General features: G+C 41.8%; 1 protein-coding gene across 2 annotated transcripts in view; it reads left to right on the top strand.

Annotated features, from left to right (window-relative positions):
- LOC124612874 (autophagy-related protein 13 homolog) overlaps positions 1-18,913 on the top strand; it is a 31,065-nt gene extending 12,152 nt beyond the window's left edge. For both annotated transcript variants that reach the window (XM_047141314.1, XM_047141313.1), the window contains exons 3-5: positions 2,662-2,848; positions 17,596-17,911; positions 18,610-18,913. In XM_047141314.1, coding sequence (XP_046997270.1) covers positions 2,662-2,848; positions 17,596-17,911; positions 18,610-18,822 — 716 coding nt within the window. In that variant the 3' untranslated portion in view covers positions 18,823-18,913. The remainder of the gene's footprint in view (positions 1-2,661; positions 2,849-17,595; positions 17,912-18,609) is intronic.
- The last annotated feature ends 1,122 nt before the right edge of the window (positions 18,914-20,035 follow it).

Here is a 20,035-nt window from a genome sequence, read left to right as displayed (position 1 = left end):
ACATCTCCGATGTTGTCATTTTGCTGGACCTGCTATTCCCCTTTCTACAGGTCCCATCCATTGCTGGGCCATGAAATGGTGGACCAAACACGTAGCAACTGTTATTCAGGAGCTCTGAAGAGCCCTTTGACATTTCAGGTGACATCTTTTTCAGACAAAACTTATCACTTTTAAGTGACTTCATGGTAAGGCTTTCTGTCTAATTAAAAGCAGTAGCAACGAATGCTGGGAACGTGATGTCTCCTGCATGGGAATTTATGCCTCTTCTTTCCATGTGTGGGTCAATGTAGTTTCATGGGCTGCCGAAGATTCACAGCTTCACTGGTCTGTTCCTCCAGGATGGTCGCTGTACTGGCATATCAGCTCTCGCTGGACATGTAGCAACTCACATAGTATTTGGCGCTATCTTATGTGGCTGCCTTCTGGGCATGTAAGTGACGAATTGAAGATGGACTCCCCCCCTCGTTCATCCCTTGGGATGCCAAATTATGTAATGAACCTTTCACTGACTTAGCCAATTGGCCTCACCAATGTGCTCTGCAAACTACTTGAAAGGATGATTGCTGATGATTATGCCTGGGTCTAGGATCTTGTGGTCTTTTCTCCCTCCCCCCCCTCCCATTCTATCGATGTGATTTCTGGGAGAGTTGATCCACAGCTGACTAGCCAACATCTTATTGCAATCTTTTTTGATCTGCATAAGGCATACAACTGGCGCGATCACATTTTTCTTAGCCTTCTTGTCTGGGGCTTTTGAGGCTCCCTACCAATTTTTATTCATCGCTTTTTATCCCACTGGTTGTGCTGCACTCGAGTTGGGACTTCACTTGGCTCTCCATGGGTCCAAGAGAACAGCAACCTGCAAGGCTCCATGCTGAGTGTAGCACTCATCACCACCACCACCACCACCACCACCACCACCAATGGGCTAGTGATCACTGTCAGGCCCTGGTCACCCCTGCAATTTGCAGCCACAACTTCAGCATTTGCTGCAGCTCCCACTCTGTAACCTTGTCTGAACGGCAGCTCCAAGGCACCATCTGAAGGACCTCTGTCTGGATGCTTTACCATAGTTTACAATTCTCTCGTGCAAAAACATAATTTGTGAGTTTTTGTAGCAGCATGGACCATCCCGACCCAGAACACTACTATGGTACCCCAAGCTTAGATGTTGTTGCACAGTTTGGCCATTTGTGCCTTAGTGTGGACAATCTCCTTGCCAAAGTGGGGAACTACCTCTTAATTCCACTGGTACCTACACTTGCTCACCTATGCAGTTGCCAATTGACAATTTCCTGATCCTCCAACATGTCCAGTTCTTTTTGCATGTGAGGGACATTGACCCCCTGACAACCACTCTCAGATGGGAATAGCAATTGGAATACATCTTGCATACCCCTGCCAGGACAGAATACATCTTGCAGGCCCCTGCCAGGACCTCTTCCTATCTTCCTTAGAATGTGCTCTTTATGTTTGTGTTCACTTGTGCCCCCTCCCCACTAATGATTGGCACCCATGCCATGAATTAGGACAGAACTGTTTAAACGACCTACAGTCTGTCACCTGGATCACCTTCTGGCTGCAGTTTCTCTCATTTCTTCAAGAATATCAGAGTGCTGTCATCTTTAACACGACTGTTCTAAAATGAGGGATACAATGGGTTATGACCTTTCATCTCCCACCTGTCGGGAACACCATTCATTGCCTGTAACATGTAGTGTTTCTGTGGCAGAGCATATGGCCATTAACAGAGTTGTCCCTTGACTGCACATGATGTGTAGTGACTCAGTGAGCAGTCTCCAGGCCAGTGACCAATGTCACTTTTGTCATGCTGTGATATGTACTGTTCATGACCTTTCTTCGAATTAATCATACTGCCTGCACAGTTGTCCTTCTCTGGGTCCCCAGTCATGTGGGTATCCCAGGGAATGAACTAGCAGACCGTTTGGCGAGAGAAGCAGATTGCTTCCTGCAACCCCCGCACCCCCACCCATCCACCCGCCTCCATACACTTTGACAATCCCAAGTGTTAATTTGTGAGTGCAACTAAGGTATCTGCTCACTTGGAAATGGAACAATATTTGGGGTATGGCATGACAACTACTGTGTGCCTGTCCTGCTTTTGGTTCAGGTCACTCTACTTTTTATTATCTTTCACATCTCTTTCTGATATCTGCATGCTCTTGGTTATTTACGCCTATTCCATTTGCATTACCTTCTCTTTGCCTGTTTATAAGACTGTTGTTGGTTACACCGTAGTTTTACACAAATCTGATGATGTCGTCTGAAGGTTGGGCCTGAGAGGAAGGGGGGGAGGGGGGGGTCTTGCCTCTGGGCTACGCTTTTGCATGTGCAGCGATGTGCTTGGGTGGCTTTCACTTTTGGTAAGTAATAAAGCTCTCTTAATAGACTTGATCTGCAAATGAAAGACTGGTGACTTCGTAGTCTGCTGGAGCCCTTAATCCCCCCTACAATCTATCAACCCACATGTGTTATCTCAGGAGCATGTGGAAGAAGTCTAGCACAAACCAGTTACTACATTTGGAGTAGTGAAAGTGTCAAGTAGCTTTCTGATTTTTCTTAAATAGCCCAATATTACTTTAAGAAAGAAGTTACATAAACATATGTTAAGTGAACAGTAAAGATTGCTTTTTTTTGCAGGTGAAGGCTACAACAAACTGAGAGTTGGACAGCTGTGCACACCTGTAGGCACAATACATCTTACGGTGGCATACAGAACAAAAATGACTATCTCACCACAACACACAGGCAAAGATAGCTCCATAATGTTGAAAAGTGATCATTTCCACTCTGACCTCAGTCCGAAGCATGGACGATACCAACAAAGGTAAATGCTGTTGTATACTCACATTGAGATGATGCCTGATGTCTGCATAAGGTATTTCCTGTTTCCAGTTAAATTGTCATTTGTAAGGAAAAGTTCACTTTCATACCCCCCCTAAATGTAGTGTTAAAGACATTCTCCAGAATGTTTTGAAGAAGAGGATCTCAAAGGTGGACTTCACTGACAACTCTGTGCAATGTACTCAAGGGGGAGAAGACTACACAGAACCCTGGAAACATTGGAATCACCACAACTTCCCTATAGTTTTTATTAATCCAGTCTTGATGAAACTTTTTGGACTGACAGAGTATGTTAACACCTGAAGTACTTATGGAGTCAGTTTGCAAAAAAGAGAAGTTTCTGTTTTGTTATAGATTCTTCTCTTATTCGACACCGAAGAGAAAAATGTGTAGTGTTAGTGAAGTGATTAATACCCAGCAGGTTGCAACAGTATGCCCATAAGCAACAAGTGGATGTGGTAGATTATTTTCTATGTATCTGCACTGTAGTAGTCCAATATCAAAGCTGTAGTGATCACAATATCCAGATCTTTGCTTTGCCAATGTGTTTGAATAAGTTTATTGAAACTCCTCACTTTCACTTCAGCGACAAAGGAAGAATGTAAAACAACACAGCAACTTCTGTTGTGGGAAGCTTTACGCTGCAAGTACTGCACATGATAACATATTGTTCCAATCAAATACTTAGTTTTCATGGTAGCCATAGTGACTACTCTTGCCAAACCAAGACAGTGAATTCCTTCTACTGCCTTCATAGAATTTCTTTATAATTCCATGGTATATTTAAAGTCACAGCTTCATTACCACCCAGAAGCAATGTATGTTTCCGAATGTTTAACACACATTAGGGAAACAGAAACCAAGAAGTTAAGAAAATAGATAAGAAGGTGCTAAGGGAGATATTCGCCCAAAAAAGGAATAAATGCCTTCTGAAGAAAAGGAGAAATCAGAAGCTTTACACAATAATAAATTGACAGCTGAAGTGGTGAAAAGTTAGTTGAAGTTCACTGGGAGTACCCATGAAATTAGTGACAGCAGATTGCCCTTGAGGGTCTGAAAGAGCTCAAAGAAATGCAAGAGTACCACACGACTGATGTAAGAAGTTACAGAGGAATTCAGCTTAATCACAGAAGGCATGGACAAAGATGTATAAAGACAACTGACACATGCAGAGTGTTCAAGAAAATCAAGAAACAAGATGAGTAGAAGATTAGGTGGAGCTGCGGAAAAACTAGAATTAAAACACGAGCAGTTCTCGCTTGTCAGGATGGATTCAGGTTTTCCTGTGGGAATGATAAGGTCTGTAGGTGGTTTGATAGATGATAGGCTTGAGGAGAAGCAGCAGACAGGTCAGCAGTGTACATATTCACAGTCCTTTATTCAGTCATTCAATTGTGATTCCAACATGGACAAGTCTTTAATTATTCTTTGTGGCTGGTAGTCATTCCTGTGTGTTTTCGTTTTCATGTAACATTCTGCTCTGAGCAACAGGCGCAGTCACAGCCAGTGTTGTGCACATGCTGTCTGGATTCGAAATCTGGATCAATGATGAAGAACAGGGGCAGGCAGCTGGTGGAGTGTTGGCTGTCCGGGCTGGGCAGACAGGCAGAAGTCCCTTGTTCATGACCCGATGGAGGCAGAGTTTACAACAAAGACTCTCAACAGTGCCTTGTCAAACATTGCAAACCACCTGGAATGGCACAGTGGTAGGGGTCTGGCATAATTGGCAGTGCAGGTCAACAGTGCGGAAGTTGATGCCAGAGTGGCCTCCCAAAGGCTGGTCCCAGTGCATTGACACCTGGAATGGTGTCACAGAAGTCTTGCTGCTGCTGCTGCCGCTGCTGCTGCTGCTTGAAGAGTGCTGATCGAGCAAGGATGACAGATGGCTGCAGCCAATTTTTTTGGCCTGTGGCCTGATTTCACAGGAGCTGATCACACAGTTCAGTGACCAGCACCTGCTGCCTGGCTGTGGCTGTATTGCAGTTCTGGGCTCTGACATTTGCTTAAAGCTTTCCTGTAGTTTTGTCCCATTTCATGACACCGGCTGACTGGCTGAGAGGGGCAAGAAGTCACAGTGCAGTGGCCACAACTAGAAATTACTGCGCTAGGCAAAATCTATATATTTGTATTTCATCAGGCATCTGAGCATACCTTCAGTGTTCCAAAGAAGGGAGTATTGCAGACTTGCTATCAACAGGTGGCTTGGATATGGGAGAAAATATTTACTGCGGAAGGGACAGCAGCTATCAAAATGGAGATACTCCTGTCGGTTGATTGGCTCTATAGGGGTGGACTTTTTATGGAGATATAGTAGAGGTGAGAGGAAATATTCAGTTAGGTAGCACACTAACCTTGAAGAAATCCCATTGTAATTCATGGGTGAGATGGAGGCTGTAGAGGTATGAGGATAGTGTGTGTGAGCCCTGGGTCCAGATTATGATGTCATTGTCAGTGGACTTCAACCAGTCAAGATCATAGATTACTTGGAAGGCTTCCTCTAGGTGGCCAGTAAACAAGTTTGCTTATGATGACTGTGCCATGTGGATCCCTGTAGCATGCCACAGATTTGTTTGTGTATCTTTCTGTCGAAGGACAAGTTGTGTAAAAGCATATAATTTGTTATGTGTATAAGGAATGAGATGATGTGTATTGTTGATCCTGTAGTGGGAGTGATAGTGCTTAATGGCAACAGAGGGCTTGAACATGGGGAATGTATTGTTAGAGGGAGGTGGCATAACAGTGACAATCAGGGAACATTGTGTGGCAGTGGTAAAGAAGTGATGAAGGAAGGCAGACTGTGAACAGTGGAGTCATTGGACAGCTTGGAAGAAGATTCTTCTGTGGGAGCTCCGTAAGCATATACTATAGGTTGTATAAAATGGTTAGATTAGTTACCTACTTCTTACTGTTCCTTTGCAAGCCATGGATATCTGTAATCCTGATGCTGCATCACTGAGTAGGGGAAAGAGATGCAGTTTTACTTCACGTTGTGTGTGGATAACACTATCAGCTTACTGTCCTTTACATACCAGGCACTGGATGAATAGGAACAGTAGCAGTTTTTCTATAGTCTGTTTAAAATTACTTGATAGTTGATGTGTGTCACTTGCAATGACAGTATTACAAAATCAGAAGTTGGCTTCAGCTCTTGTTATAAATGACACACAGCACATCACTTCGTAAGTGCTGCTAACAGGCCTGCAAACATTCAATATTTATTGACAGTTCTAGTTTTTCATACTTTTAAAACATTAAAGCAAGCATGACATCATCAATAATACTGTCAGTATTGTCAGTGGGCAATCTGATTTTACCAGGTTATATATGCTTGACATTATTCCATTCTGGAATTCTGAAAATTGAAGTAACAAACTTCAAACTGTCACAATGTAGAAGAACTTTTTTCAGATTACCAGTTTCACTCTGCTAAAGTGGTGGCGGCATTTTGAAGTTTGTTACTTTTTCATCATTTTACAAAATTGTAGCTGACAAACAACAGAAAACAATGAAAAGGGGGCAATATGTCTGAGAATGGTTGAAAAAAAAAAAGCTGTCGTATGTTAATTTACTGACTAAAACCTTAATCACAGAAACAGAAGATGTCAAACCATTTTCATGTGAGTCCTTCATCTTATGACTAATTATTAATGTTTATATGATGTAAACTAGAAAAACAAAATTTGTCAATGGGAGAGGCAGTTGCAGTCAATAACATCAAGTATAACTTGAGATTTCTCTCAACAGGCAGGTCATTTGAATGCTTGAAATTTCCTGCTGTAATATCATAAAATACAATTAGCAAAAAGTTATTGAAACCTATGAAGTAATTACATCTGTACTGCAATGATATATTCAGGTAATTAATGTAAATAATGTGACCATTCTGATTCGTATTTCTTAGTCATTGCATATACAGTACATATTGAGGCCTACTATGCTTGCTTCCTAGTTAAAGAAGAAAACAGGATGCTCAATTGATCACTGTAAAGTGATAAATACGACTACTGCATAGACCTTTCAGCTATTTATGTTAAGACTACTATGAAAACTGAATCTGAAAGATGTTAAGCTCAAAGATGAACTGATCAATTGAAGAGTGCACATTAGCTGTATGGCTAGTTCGTAAAGTTCTGCCAACGCTTGAATGGTGAATAATGTTAAACCATCAATGCTTGACCCCACAGGGTCGGTACATATTGAGAATGCTTTTGGAGCCATCAATACTGCTTGTAAATATTTCTGGTATTGGCAGTACATCAGTAAGTGCCCTCAAGTGGTCAATATGATGACAGATTGATAATATTATTGAACACATGAGACCCCCTTTTCTTGTGTATAATGCAAAGCAATGATGGCAGTGGCTGTCCTGAGGTATGATGAACATAACCGCAACCTCATGAAATGCGGTGTATCCGAGGAGACAGCGGTCAAGAACTTGTGGCAGAACTCGTCACACTCACTTTGTTTACAGCGATTAAAGCTAACCAATGTGAGCAAACTCAAGAGAGAAATCGGTGCCTAAATCAAACTGTTATTTCTGACTTACATTGATTGCATGGAACTACCCTCACACTGGCGTCAGGAGCTGACACATTACATGTTATAGGCCACACAGGCACAGCACATAGAAATAATGTACACTGTTTAAAAGTAAGGAAACTTTTTTGTGTACATTCCTCCACTGATTGCTAGCTGCAGGTAGCTTCTCTGTCCAAAAGAGGGTGGATACGTACCACTCTTATCAGAATCACTGGAACCTTCCAAAGTGGATGAGTAGCTTGCAGTAATTTGTGTCATTACAACAGCCCTCCAGTCCATTTCTGTGACATTTTCTAGGCCCTGAATAGTCAGTTTCTCAACTTCACTCATAGTAATTTTTTTATTTCTGCAAGTAACATAGCCTTTCACTTCAGTCCAAATAAGTTCAATAGTGTTAAAGTGACAGTGATAAGGTGGTATTCTTATGACTATTTATAAGCTATCTTCTCGATAACATAGGTTGGAAACTGTGTCTTGTTAAGTGGCACAAGTACTTCATCCGCAGTAACTCAGTGTTGTTGTAACTATTGAATAATGGCTTCCTTTCGAGAGGACAGTGTTGGAGTCTTATCCTTCAAAACTAAACGGTATGTGGCATTGTCGATAATAGTTACTGATGAATTTTCTAAACTGAGTAACAATGTATTTTCGAACCAATTTAAAAATGTTTCATGATTCATTTCCTCATGGTACTCTGATGTTTTCTTGGATATGAAAAGCAGTTGACAGCTGGAAATAAAGCTATGGTACATACCAGCATGCAAATGAACAATTGTACCACCTTTTACAGTGGGGAGTGTCACACCTTCTCCTTTGTTGTCCTCCAGCCTTTCTTAACAGTATGATCTGCATTCACCCATGTTTCATTGATCCAAACAACGTCTTCGAAATTAATGTCTTTCATTTCACGTAAAAATCTGCGTCACCATGCGGCTATGTGTTCTCGTTCCACCAACATCTTACGACCTGTAATATTTTTGTATTTAAAGCCGAGACTCTGCAGAACCAGTTGCAATGATGATCTGCCCCCCCCCCCCCCCCCCAATCTCTCTCCAGAGGTCTCTTGGTTCTGTCGTGTGTGGTGGACACGGGTGCCTTGAGCTATTGCAGCCAATTCTTCCTCCCCTGGCTGAATTTCCTTCACCCTGCCCTCCCTCCCTATCCTCACTCTTTCCCCTTTGCCCCGTCCTTCCCCCCTCATGGTGTTCTGATTTATATCGACCTGACTATCCAACTGGTTCCCTGTACTGTTTGCAATTTTGTTCCTTCTGCCTGTTCTTTCATTCTTTTTGCGTTTAGGTCCTCACTTGAGGTTTGACCTCCACTTCTAAATTTTCTGTTTTTAGTGTGAGTCATTTGGGGAAGAACCCCCTCCCTAGTGTCTATGGTGTGGATTCCTCTTCCCCCACTTCCTTCCCCTTTCCCTTCCCCACTGTAGCCCACTTCCACCCTGCTAGGTCACCAGCATGTGTAGCTAGTCCGTGATGTGGGGCTGTTATGATGTACCCAGCCAGATGGCTGAGCCTTCAACACAGGGATCACACTACCGATACCTGAGCTATTCCCTCCCCATGTATGCCAAGAAGTGGTTGCTTATATTCTTGGAGCATCAGAACTCCCACAAATGGCTGCCATGCCAGGTGGTCCTTGCTGTGGCTTGGTGATGCCCATAGGGAGAGCCCACTTCGGGTGGTACCAGGGCGGATGCGTGGAACATGAAACGTCTCAAGCTGCAAAAATCTGTTCGTTCTCAGATGGTCTTCTCTTCAAGTGGTGAAGGATCATCGAATGCTCCTTTTTATGACCAGGCAGCCTAAAGGACAAGTTTGGTGAAGTGGAGTCTCTTAGTAAGGCTCCCTGTTGATAAAAGCCTCTTCTGCCACCCAATCTGCAGCTCATGGTGCTTATGACCGTCTTGGCAATATCCCAATGTCTGTTACCCCTCACCAGTCTCTGAATATGGTCTGGGGTGTTATCTTCCATAGGGACCTCATCCTGCAAACTGATGAGGAACTCCGGGCTAATCTGGAGCAATGCGGTGTTCATTTTGTTCAGCTTGAGAGAAGGGTTGCAAAGGCAACTGCACTGATAACGGCTTCTTCGTTCTGGATTTTGGGGGGTACCCTGCCAGAGAAGGTCAACATTATGTGTTACAGATGAGATGTGAAGGTGAACATCCCAACACCCATGAGGTGCTTTCGGTGCTTGCGTTTTGGGTTCTGCCACCTGTGTGTGTGTGTCAGTTGTCTTGACCGCCACTCAGCTTGCTTGCCAGATTGGCCAGCTTACAAGAGAGAAAAGAAGATGCAAGAGTACAAGTTCGTGGATCGCCTGTCCTGTGCTGAGACTTGCCAAAAGTATGAGAGACTCTATCCAGTGTTGCTATCTTTCACTTTTGCCTCTGTTACATCCTATCCCCCTCCTACCTCTTCCTTACCCCAGCCCTGTCCTCCCTCTCCCATCCCCCCCCCCCCCCCCCCCATGCAGTTCCCACGACGTCCCGTCCGGGAGCCTCTCCCTTCTCCGACTGAAGAAGTGCCCCCTTCTTTGGCACCTGCCGGTGATCGGGCTCCCTCCTGGGACCCCTCTCCTCAGCGTTTCTCAAGCCGGAAGATTCCTACTACCATCGGCCACGAGATGCACCATCTGTGTGCACCAAGGTCACCTGCTCTCTTTCGGTTACAGATCTTTCAGACACCTGTACTCCCTCTGTGTCCTGCCCTCCTCCACCTTAAAAGAAAAAGAAACGTAAGTCCCAAGACAAACATGTCAAAAACAAACAAAGTAGGCTGTACACATGAAACTGTGAACATATGTTCGGGACATGTGTACCAACATAACAAAAAAAAAATACCCGTGCAATTTGAAAAGTCACCTTACTTTTTGAACAGCCCTCGTGTATGTTTAAGAGCTGATTCATGTTACAAGTCTACAGTCAACTTTGTCAGTGCTTTCAGTGTTTGAGTTACCCTACAAGACTGGCTCTGAGGAAATCTCTCTCACTACCTCTATTGTCCTACCCCCATGAACCATGGACCTTGCAGTTGGCGGGGAGGCTTGCGTGCCTCATCGATACAGATGGCCGTACTGTAGGTGCAACTACAATGGAGGGGTATCTGTTGAGAGGCCAGACTCGTGTGGTTCCTGAAGAGGGGCGGCAGCCTTTTGAGTAGTTGCAGGGGCAACAGTCCGGATGATTGACTGATCTGGCCTTGCAACACTAACCAAAACGGCCTTGCTGTGCTGGTACTGCGAACGGCTGAAAGCAAGGGGAAACTACAGCCGTAATTTTTCCCGAGGGCATGCAGCTTTACTGTATGGTTAAATGATGATGGCGTCCTCTTGGGTAAAATATTCCGGAGGTAAAATAGTCCCCCATTCGGATCTCTGGGCGGGGACTACTCGAGGACGTCGTTATCAGGAGAAAGAAAACTGGCGTTCTACCAATTGGAGCGTGGAATGTCAGATCCCTTAATCAGGCAGGTAGGTTAGAAAATTTAAAAAGGGAAATGGATAGGTTGAAGTTAGATATAGTGTGAATTAGTGAAGTTCGGTGGCAGGAGGAACAAGACTTTTGGTCAGGTGAATACAGGGTTATAAATACAAAATCAAATAGGGATAATGCAGGAGTAGGTTTAATAATGAATAGAAAAATAGGAGTGCTGGTAAGCTACTACCAACAGCATAGTGAACGCATTATTGTGGCCAAGATAGACACGAAGCCCATGCCTACTACAGTAGTACAAGTTTATATGCAAACTAGCTCTGCAGATGATGAAGAAATTGATGAAATGTATGATGAGATAAAAGAAATTGTTCTGGTAGTGAAGGGAGACGAAAATTTAATAGTCATGGGTGACTGGAATCGAGAGTAGGAAAAGGGAGAGAAGGAAACATAGTGGGTGAATATGGATTGGGGGAGAGAAATGAAAGAGGAAGCCGTCTGGTAGAATTTTGCACAGAGCATAACTTAATCATAGCTAACACTTGGTTCAAGAATGATAAAAGAAGGTTGTATACATGGAAGAATCCTGGAGATACTAGAAGGTATCAGATATATTATATAATGGTAAGACAGAGATTTAGGAACCAGGTTTTAAATTGTAAGGCATTTCCAGGGGCAGATGTGAACTCGTGCCACAATCTAGTGGTTATGAACTGTAGATCAAAACTGAAGAAACAGCAAAAAGGTGGGAATCTAAGGAGATGGGACCTGGATAAACTGACTAAACCAGAGGTTGTACAGAGTTTCAGGGAGAGCATAAGGGAACAATTGACAGGAATGGGGGAAAGAAATACAGTAGAAGAAGAATTGGTAGCTCTGAGGGATGAAGTGGTGAAGGCAGCAGAGGATCAAGTAGGTAAAGACAAGGGTTAGTAGAAATCCTTGGGTAACTGAAGAAATATTGAATTTAATTGATGAAAGGAGAAAATATAAAAATGCAGTAAATAAAGCAGGCAAAAGGGAATACAAACGTCTCAAAAATGAGATCATCAGGAAGTGCAAAATGGCTAAGCAGGGATGGCTAGAGGACAAATTTAAGGATGTAGAGGCTTATCTCACTAGGGGTAAGGAAAATTAAAGAGACCTTTGGAGAAAGGAGTGCCACTTGTATGAATATCAAGAGCTCGGATGGAAACCCAGTTCTAACCAAAGAAGGGAAAGCAGAAAGGTGGAAGGAGTATATAGAGGGTCTATACGAGGTGCGGCTAGAAAAAAACCGGACTGATGCTGGAAAAAACATTTATTTACAATTTCATGTTATCTCCTTCAATGTACTCTCCTCCTCAGTCTCTACACCGCTCCATACGAATTTTCCACTGTTCATAGCAATGCTGCAGATCATTTTCGGTAAGTCCATACATTACTTCCGTCGCTTTATCTTTTACTGCTTCAACAGTCTCAAATCTAGTTCCTTTCAAAGCTGACTTGACTTTAGGGAAAAGAAAAAAGTCACAGGGGGCCAAATCAGGTGAGTAGGGTGGATGATCTAAGATGGGAATGTTGTGTTTTGCCAAAAACGTCTTCACTGACAACGCACTGTGAGCTGGGGCATTGTCTTTGTGAAGGATCCATGACTTTTTTTCTCCACAAATCGTTCCGTTTTCTCCGTACTCGCTCACGTAGGGTAGCCAGGACGCTAATGTAGTAATGCTGATTCACTGTTTGTCCCTCTGGTACCCAATCAATGTGCACAATCCCTTTGATGTCAAAAAAAAACAATCATTCCCTTGAATTTAGATTTTGACATTCGTGCTTTTTTTGTCGTGGAGAACCAGGAGTTTTCCAATGCATCGATTGGCGTTTAGTTTCGGGATCGTAAGTAAAAAACCACGATTCATCGCAAGTAATAACATTTTGTAAAAAGGTGGGATCACTTTCAATGTTTTCCAGGATGTCAGAACAAATTATTCTTCGGCGTTCCTTCTGTTCAATTGTGAGACACTTTGGAACCATTTTTGAACACACTTTGTTCATGTTGAAACTTTCATGAAGAATCTGCCTAACACTTTCCATGTCAACTCCTGTTAACTCAGACACTGCTCTGATTGCTAAACGGCGATCTTGTCGAACAAGTTTACCGATTTTTTCAATGTTTGCATCAGTTTTTGCTGACAATGGTCTGCCAGTGCGAGTGTCATCACTGGTGTCTTCGCGGCCATCTTTAAATTGTTTAAACCACTCAAACACTTGTGTTCGCGATAAACAATCATCGCCGTACACTTGTTGTAACATTACAAACGTTTCACTTGCAGATTTTCCTAGTTTGAAACAAAATTTGATGTTAACACGCTGTTCTTTCTGTACACTCAACATTTTCCGACGCACAGACAAAACGTCAACTACTTAAAACAGACGCCACGGGCAGACTGAGTGCAGGAGGCAGATGAAACTCGAGCAGTAGGCGGAGCGAGAGTCACGTGACAGGCCATGCGACTTTTAGCCTTATTGCATTCGTTTTATTGTTTCACCAGTTCCAAGCCGGTTTTTTTTCTAGCCACACCTTGTACAAGGGCGATGTACTTGAGGACAATATTATGGAAATGGAAGAGTATGTAGATGAAGATGAAATGGGAGATATGATACTGCGTATAGAGTTTGACAGAGCACTGAAAGACCTGAGTCGAAACAAGGCCCCGGGAGTAGACAACATTCCATTGGTACTACTGACGACCTTGGGAGAGCCAGTCCTGACAAAACTCAACCATTTGGTGAACAAGATGTATGAGACAGGCGAAATACCCTCAGACTTCAAGAAGAATATAATAATTCCAATCCCAAAGAAAGCAGGTGTTGACAGATGTGAAAATTACCGAACTATCAGTTTAATAAGTCACAGCTGCAAAATACTAACGCGAATTCTTTACAGACGAATGGAAAAACTTGTAGAAGCCGACCTCGGCGAAGATCAGTTTGGATTCCGCAGAAATGTTGGAACACGTAAGGCAATACTGACCCTACGACTTACCTTAGAAAATAGATTAAGGAAAGGCAAACCTACATTTCTAGCATTTGTAGACTTAGAGAAAGCTTTTGACAATGTTGACTGGAATACTCTCTTTCAAATTCTAAAGGTGGCAGGGGTAAAATACAGGGAGCGAAAGGCTATTTACAATTTGTACAGAAACCATATGGCAGTTATAAGAGTCGAGGGGCATCAAAGGGAAGCAGTGGTTGGGAAGGGAGTGAGACAGGGTTGTAGCCTGTTCCCGATGTTATTCAATCTGTATATTGAGCAAGCAGTAAAGGAAACAAAAATTCGGAGTAGGTATTAAAGTCCATGGAGAAGAAATAAAAACTTTGAGGTTCGCCGATGACATTGTAATTCTGTCACAGACAGCAAAGGACTTGGAAGAGCAGTTGAACGGAATGGACAGTGTCTTGAAAGGAGGGTATAAGATGAACATCAACAAAAGCAAAACGAGGATAATGGAATGTAGTCAAATTAAGACGTGTGATGCTGAGGGAATTAGATTAGGAAATGAGGCACTTAAAGTAGTAAAGGAGTTTTGCTATTTGGGGAGCAAAATAACTGATGATGGTCGAAGTAGAGAGGATTTAAAATGTAGACTGGCAATGGCAAGGAAAGCGTTTCTGAGGAAGAGAAATTTGATAACATCGAGTATAGATTTAAGTGTCAGGAAGTCGTTTCTGAAAGTATTTGTATGGAGTGTAGCCATGTATGTAAGTGAAACATGCACAATAAATAGTTTGGACAAGAAGAGAATAGAAGCTTTCGAAATGTGGTGCTACAGAAGAATGCTGAAGATTAGATGGGTAGATCACATAACTAATGAGGAGGTATTGAATAAAATTGGGGAGAAGAGGAGTTTGTGGCATAACTTGACAAGAAGAAGGGACTGGTTGGTAGGACATGTTCTGAGGCATCAGGGGGTCACAAATTTAGCATTGGAGGGCAGCGTGGAGGGTAAAAATCGTAGAGGGAGACCAAGAGATGAATACACTAAGCAGATTCAGAAGGATGTAGGTTGCAGTAAGTACGTGGAGATGAAGCAGCTTGCACAGGATAGAGTAGCATGGAGAGCTGCATCAAACCAGTCTCAGGACTGAAGACAACAACAACAACAGCAACAACCTTTTATTGTCATTTGTGCTACAGAGCCTACTCTCAAACCATAAGGTGATGACATTCCTCATAATGTTCAACATCAAGCAGCCCTTAGGGTTCATATCCTTGTGGCAGCCTCAGTTGCCAAGTGTCCTACATACACTCTTACTTTTGCCTCCCCTTGGCTCATCGGTGGTACTGCATCAGAATGGAATCTAACCTTGAGGCAACTCTTATCATAGGTTGATTTGCAGATGCTGTTCTACTTCCTGCATCAACAAGGTATAACTTATATTGTCAAAAAGGATGAATGGGTTTGGTGGCTCTGTGTATTATATACTGTTGTCTGTAACAGTGCAGAGCATCCAGTACAGTAGCATTTGATGGTGTCTGCTTGAAGACACTGAAGATTTTGAGTTTTCCTCTTGGTACTGTAAGAATTCTCCAGTTACTGGACGTCCTGGACCGCAGTCAACTTCCTTTTCCTATAAGTTTATGCCATTTTTTAACTTTGATTTTTAATTTTGTTTTTCACTCTTGCTTCCCCCCCCCCCCTCCCCCCCCCCCCTCACCCCTCCCCATCCTCTTTTTGCCTATTTTTCTCATTGCTGAAGGCTTCCACTTTTCTTACTTTCCTACCTGTGTCTTATTAAAATGTCATTGTTGATTTGCTTCATGTTTGGTCATGCCATTCCATTTAATTGTGAACTGCGAAGTTTTCTCTGTGAACAGGAACCAAGCTGCATGCGTGCATGCATGCATGCATGCTGTTCACGATTACATAAAAGGAAGAATTACACATGGTAGCTCTCAGTTATCTCTGATTTAGGCAGCAGAATTTCTGTGGACTTGTCAATAATGCAGTCCCCTTTTCTCTCTTTCGTTGTATGAAAAAACTGCTTCTTCTGCAAATCGTTTATGTCCATTTTTGGTGCTACTTGCTAAATATTTTGTTAGACATATATTGAAGAAGACCTCTTTTAGTACCTAAGTGGACTAAAATTTTCCAATAGAGATTATATGCTCCATAGCTCATCAAAATCATATATTTTTAATAGTGAATTATTTCAGAGATCTCTCCATCTGTAAATGTTTCCAAAAACTGATGTCAGTTATTTAAACAGACCAAACATACGTAGCAGGGAAACACAGAGAACATCTTGTAGAGTTTTCTTTAAATATATATATATATATATATATATATATATATATATATATATATAAAAAAAAATAGAGGGAAACATTCCACGTAGGAAATATATATCTAAAAACAAAGATGATGTGACTTACCAAATGAAAGTGCTGGCAGGTCGACAGACACACAAACATACACACAAAATTCAAGCTTTCGCAACAAACTGTTGCCTCATCAGGAAAGAGGGAAGGAGAGGGAAAGACGAAAGGATGTGGGTTTTAAGGGAGAGGGTAAGGAGTCATTCCAATCCCGGGAGCAGAAAGACTTACCTTAGGGGGAAAAAAGGACGGGTATACACTCGCGCACGCACACACACACACACACACACACACACACACACACACACACACACACACACACATATACAGACACAAGCAGACATATTTAAAGACAAAGAGTCTTTGTCTTTAAATATGTCTGCTTGTGTCTGTATATGTGTGGATGGATATGTGTGTGTGTGCGCGAGTGTATACCCGTCCTTTTTTCCCCCTAAGGTAAGTCTTTCCGCTCCCGGGATTGGAATGACTCCTTACCCTCTCCCTTAAAACCCACATCCTTTCGTCTTTCCCTCTCCTTCCCTCTTTCCTGATGAGGCAACAGTTTGTTGCGAAAGCTTGAATTTTGTGTGTATGTTTGTGTTTGTTTGTGTGTCTGTCGACCTGCCAGCACTTTCATTTGGTAAGTCACATCATCTTTGTTTTTAAATATATTTTTCCCGCGTGGAATGTTTCCCTCTATAATATATATATATCTGCTTGTGTTTGCATATGTGTGTGTGTGTGTGTGTGTGTGTGTGTGTGTGTGTGTGTGTGTGTGTGTGTGCGCGCGCGCGAGTGTATACCCGTCCTTTTTTCCCACTAAGGTAAGTCTTTCTGCTCCCGGGATTGGAATGACTCCTTACCCTCTCCCTTAAAACCCACTTCCTTTCGTCTTTCCCTCTCCTTCCCTCTTTCCTGATGAGGCAACAGTTTGTTGCGAAAGCTTGAATTTTGTGTGTATGTATGTGTCTGTTTGTGTTTCTATCGACCTGCCAGCGCTTTCGTATGGTAAGTCACATCATCTTTGTTTTTATATATATATATCAGCTTCAGGTCATACAAAAGTTACCATTACTAGTTTGGACTGAGTACTAAGTTGCCATCTGTCATCTTATGATTGGAATGTGTTACATAGTAACTTCACAAATTATGTGATGATGACTTGGTAGTAAATTGAAACCAGCAATTATACCAATTGAGTGAACTGATGTTGAAGTATATTATTTAAAACTTATACCGACTTGACTTTTGTTTGAAAGTGTGTGTACAGAATGTAATACTTGTCTCACTGTTTATTGTTTCAGTTACACATAGTAATTGTTAATATTGTTTTACCAATGGATTGTAACACTCTTGAATTCTAAGTGTCTTTATTATTCTTTCACAGTGAAGACAATGCCTCATCTCTGTCAGAAACCATGAAGCTTGGAGCATTTGCAGATAGTAAAAGGCATCCTTTGAAAGCAGTTGAACCAGAGCTCATTATTCCAAATGTTCCATTCAGTAGTTTGTTAACTCCAAAGCAACAATCACCATTACAAAGTCCAATGCCACAACAGCAAAACAAAGATCAGCAACAACCATCAAGGGAAAGTGAAGCGGAAGACGAAGGGAATGGTAATCTTACACCTCACTGTCATTCACCAACAGAATCAAGGCGATCAAGCTGTTCTGTAAACGAAGATTTTATTATGGTGGACTTGGTAAGTGTAAAATACGGTGTGAATAATAAACTCCAGACTTTGTGTTTCAATCACAAGATTTATTAAAAATCTTATTTGTTTGATCATCACCCTAATTTTGAAACTGCTTTATTCTCACTTTACAGTTACTAGGTAAGTGTGTGTCAATGAACAGAATTTCTGCACTTCCATTTTGCCAAAAAACGATAGTAGTGATGGCCTGTCTTTGTAAAAGACTATACTTGCAAGCCTCATTGTTAACACTTCTCTTACAGTGACTTTTTCCAGTGGCACTTAAACAATGCATAGAATGTTACTTTAAAAGTGCATTTGTCTGATTGTAATACTGAAATCTTCATCTGTCTGGTTTGAGTGTGAACATGGGTACAGCACTAAAATTTTGATTAGACGTTTCCTTCCATATTTTCTCACATTTGTAACATTGATATGCCTCTTGCAGTTATTTTCACTGTCAAACAAAATTACAAAATGATTGCAACAAAATTTAGTCCTGTGCCTTAACCTTGCTTTCTTTCCCAATGTTTCTCTCTTCAGTGGTTCCTAAGGTTATTATTGCAATTGGCTTCACAGCACCTCTAAAAATTTATTAAAAGCCATGAAAAAAACTACACACAAAAAAGATAAAGTGCAATCTCATTAGTAGGATTATGTTGTAATTTTATGGTGAGATATTTGATATGTGTGCCCTTTGTTTTCAGAAAACCCCATTTGCTGGGAGCAATGCCAACAGCGACTTAGGAGCATTCTATCGTGAATGTCAGAGTGCTCCCCAGCTCAAGACTTTCATGGAACAGCCAACTCTTGCGGAACAAGTTAGTGACATCTCAAAAACACTTGAAGCATTCGAATCAAGTATGCGTGAATATGATGACATGTTAAATTCTCTTTGTATAAATGATAACAACAACTAACCTAGCACAGACCATGAAACTATGTATTTAGGTGTGTAATATACAGATTACATGAGAGACTGTGTGTGTGTGTGTGTGTGTGTGTGTGTGTGTGTGTACATCTCATACATGAAAATGGCATATCAAGAGTTGTCAGGCTAGTTCTCTCTCTCTCTCTCTCTCTCTCTCTCTCTCTCTCTCCCCCCCCTCTCTCTTACTCCCCCTCTCACCCCTCCATCCCCCTTTCTCCCTCTCCCTCATAGGTGGGTGGCTGGATGTGCATGCATGTGCGTGTGCATGCATGCGTGGGTGTCCCCCTTTCCCTACCTACTATGTGGTGAGAGAGAGAGAGAGAGAGAGAGAGAGAGAGAGAGAGAGATGTGGGAAGGATATATAATCATGTCTTATTTTGTTGCTGATGATTTTGCAAGACTGTTTATGTAATTCTTCAAAGAATTACATATTAATTTTGTTTTACTATGTTTTTAAGGACATAAAATTTATTTTGTACTGATAAATGTAAAAATATATTTTAGCAAAACTTTTGTTGAAGTGGAGTGTTTTGTACATAAATAATGTAAAGATATTTGTATATATTATATACAAAAACTGAAATGTACTAGTCATTGTTGTAAGGAAAATGACACTCCAAAGCTTCATTGAGGCCTTTGTGTTTTATGTTATGACTGTTTGGTGATGTTACAGTGTGCTGGCTCATACTGAGTCAAATGAAGTTTTATATAGCAAATAAGTGGAGCAGGTGTGATCAGGAAATGTATATAAAATGTATGAAGTCAGTTTTGTAAGTATTGGATTTAAAGTAGCCAATCTGAAAAAACCTACTGAATCTAGGCAGGGTGTGTTTTTGACATTCTGCATTGGATTCTAGAGTTAAGTTTCATCACCACCATTTCTGATGAGTAAGTCCAAGGCCAGCCAAACGGGCACAGTGAATGTGTGAACTAAATCAGTGGCTAGTGTTTTCAAATACTTGCATGACTTTCCTGAATAATATTTTTGTGCTTACCCCTCTTTCAGGTGAATAGGGTGATAGCTTTCAACAACACTATGACTGATGTCAGTGCCTGCCTCTTTCGAACTATTGTGCTGCAGTCTCTAGTGTCTTCACAGCTGATGGAAGTGAGCTAACACTACAACACAGTAGATATGTGCCATAGCTGTTAAAAGGACACACATAAAGCTTTATTGTTGTCTACTTTATCTTATGTAGGAA

The sequence above is a fragment of the Schistocerca americana genome, chromosome 4, assembly GCF_021461395.2.
Source record: "Schistocerca americana isolate TAMUIC-IGC-003095 chromosome 4, iqSchAmer2.1, whole genome shotgun sequence".
NCBI lineage: Eukaryota > Metazoa > Arthropoda > Insecta > Orthoptera > Acrididae > Schistocerca > Schistocerca americana.
The sequence above is the reverse complement of the archived record's forward strand: the minus strand, read 5'-3'. Positions and strand labels throughout refer to the sequence as shown.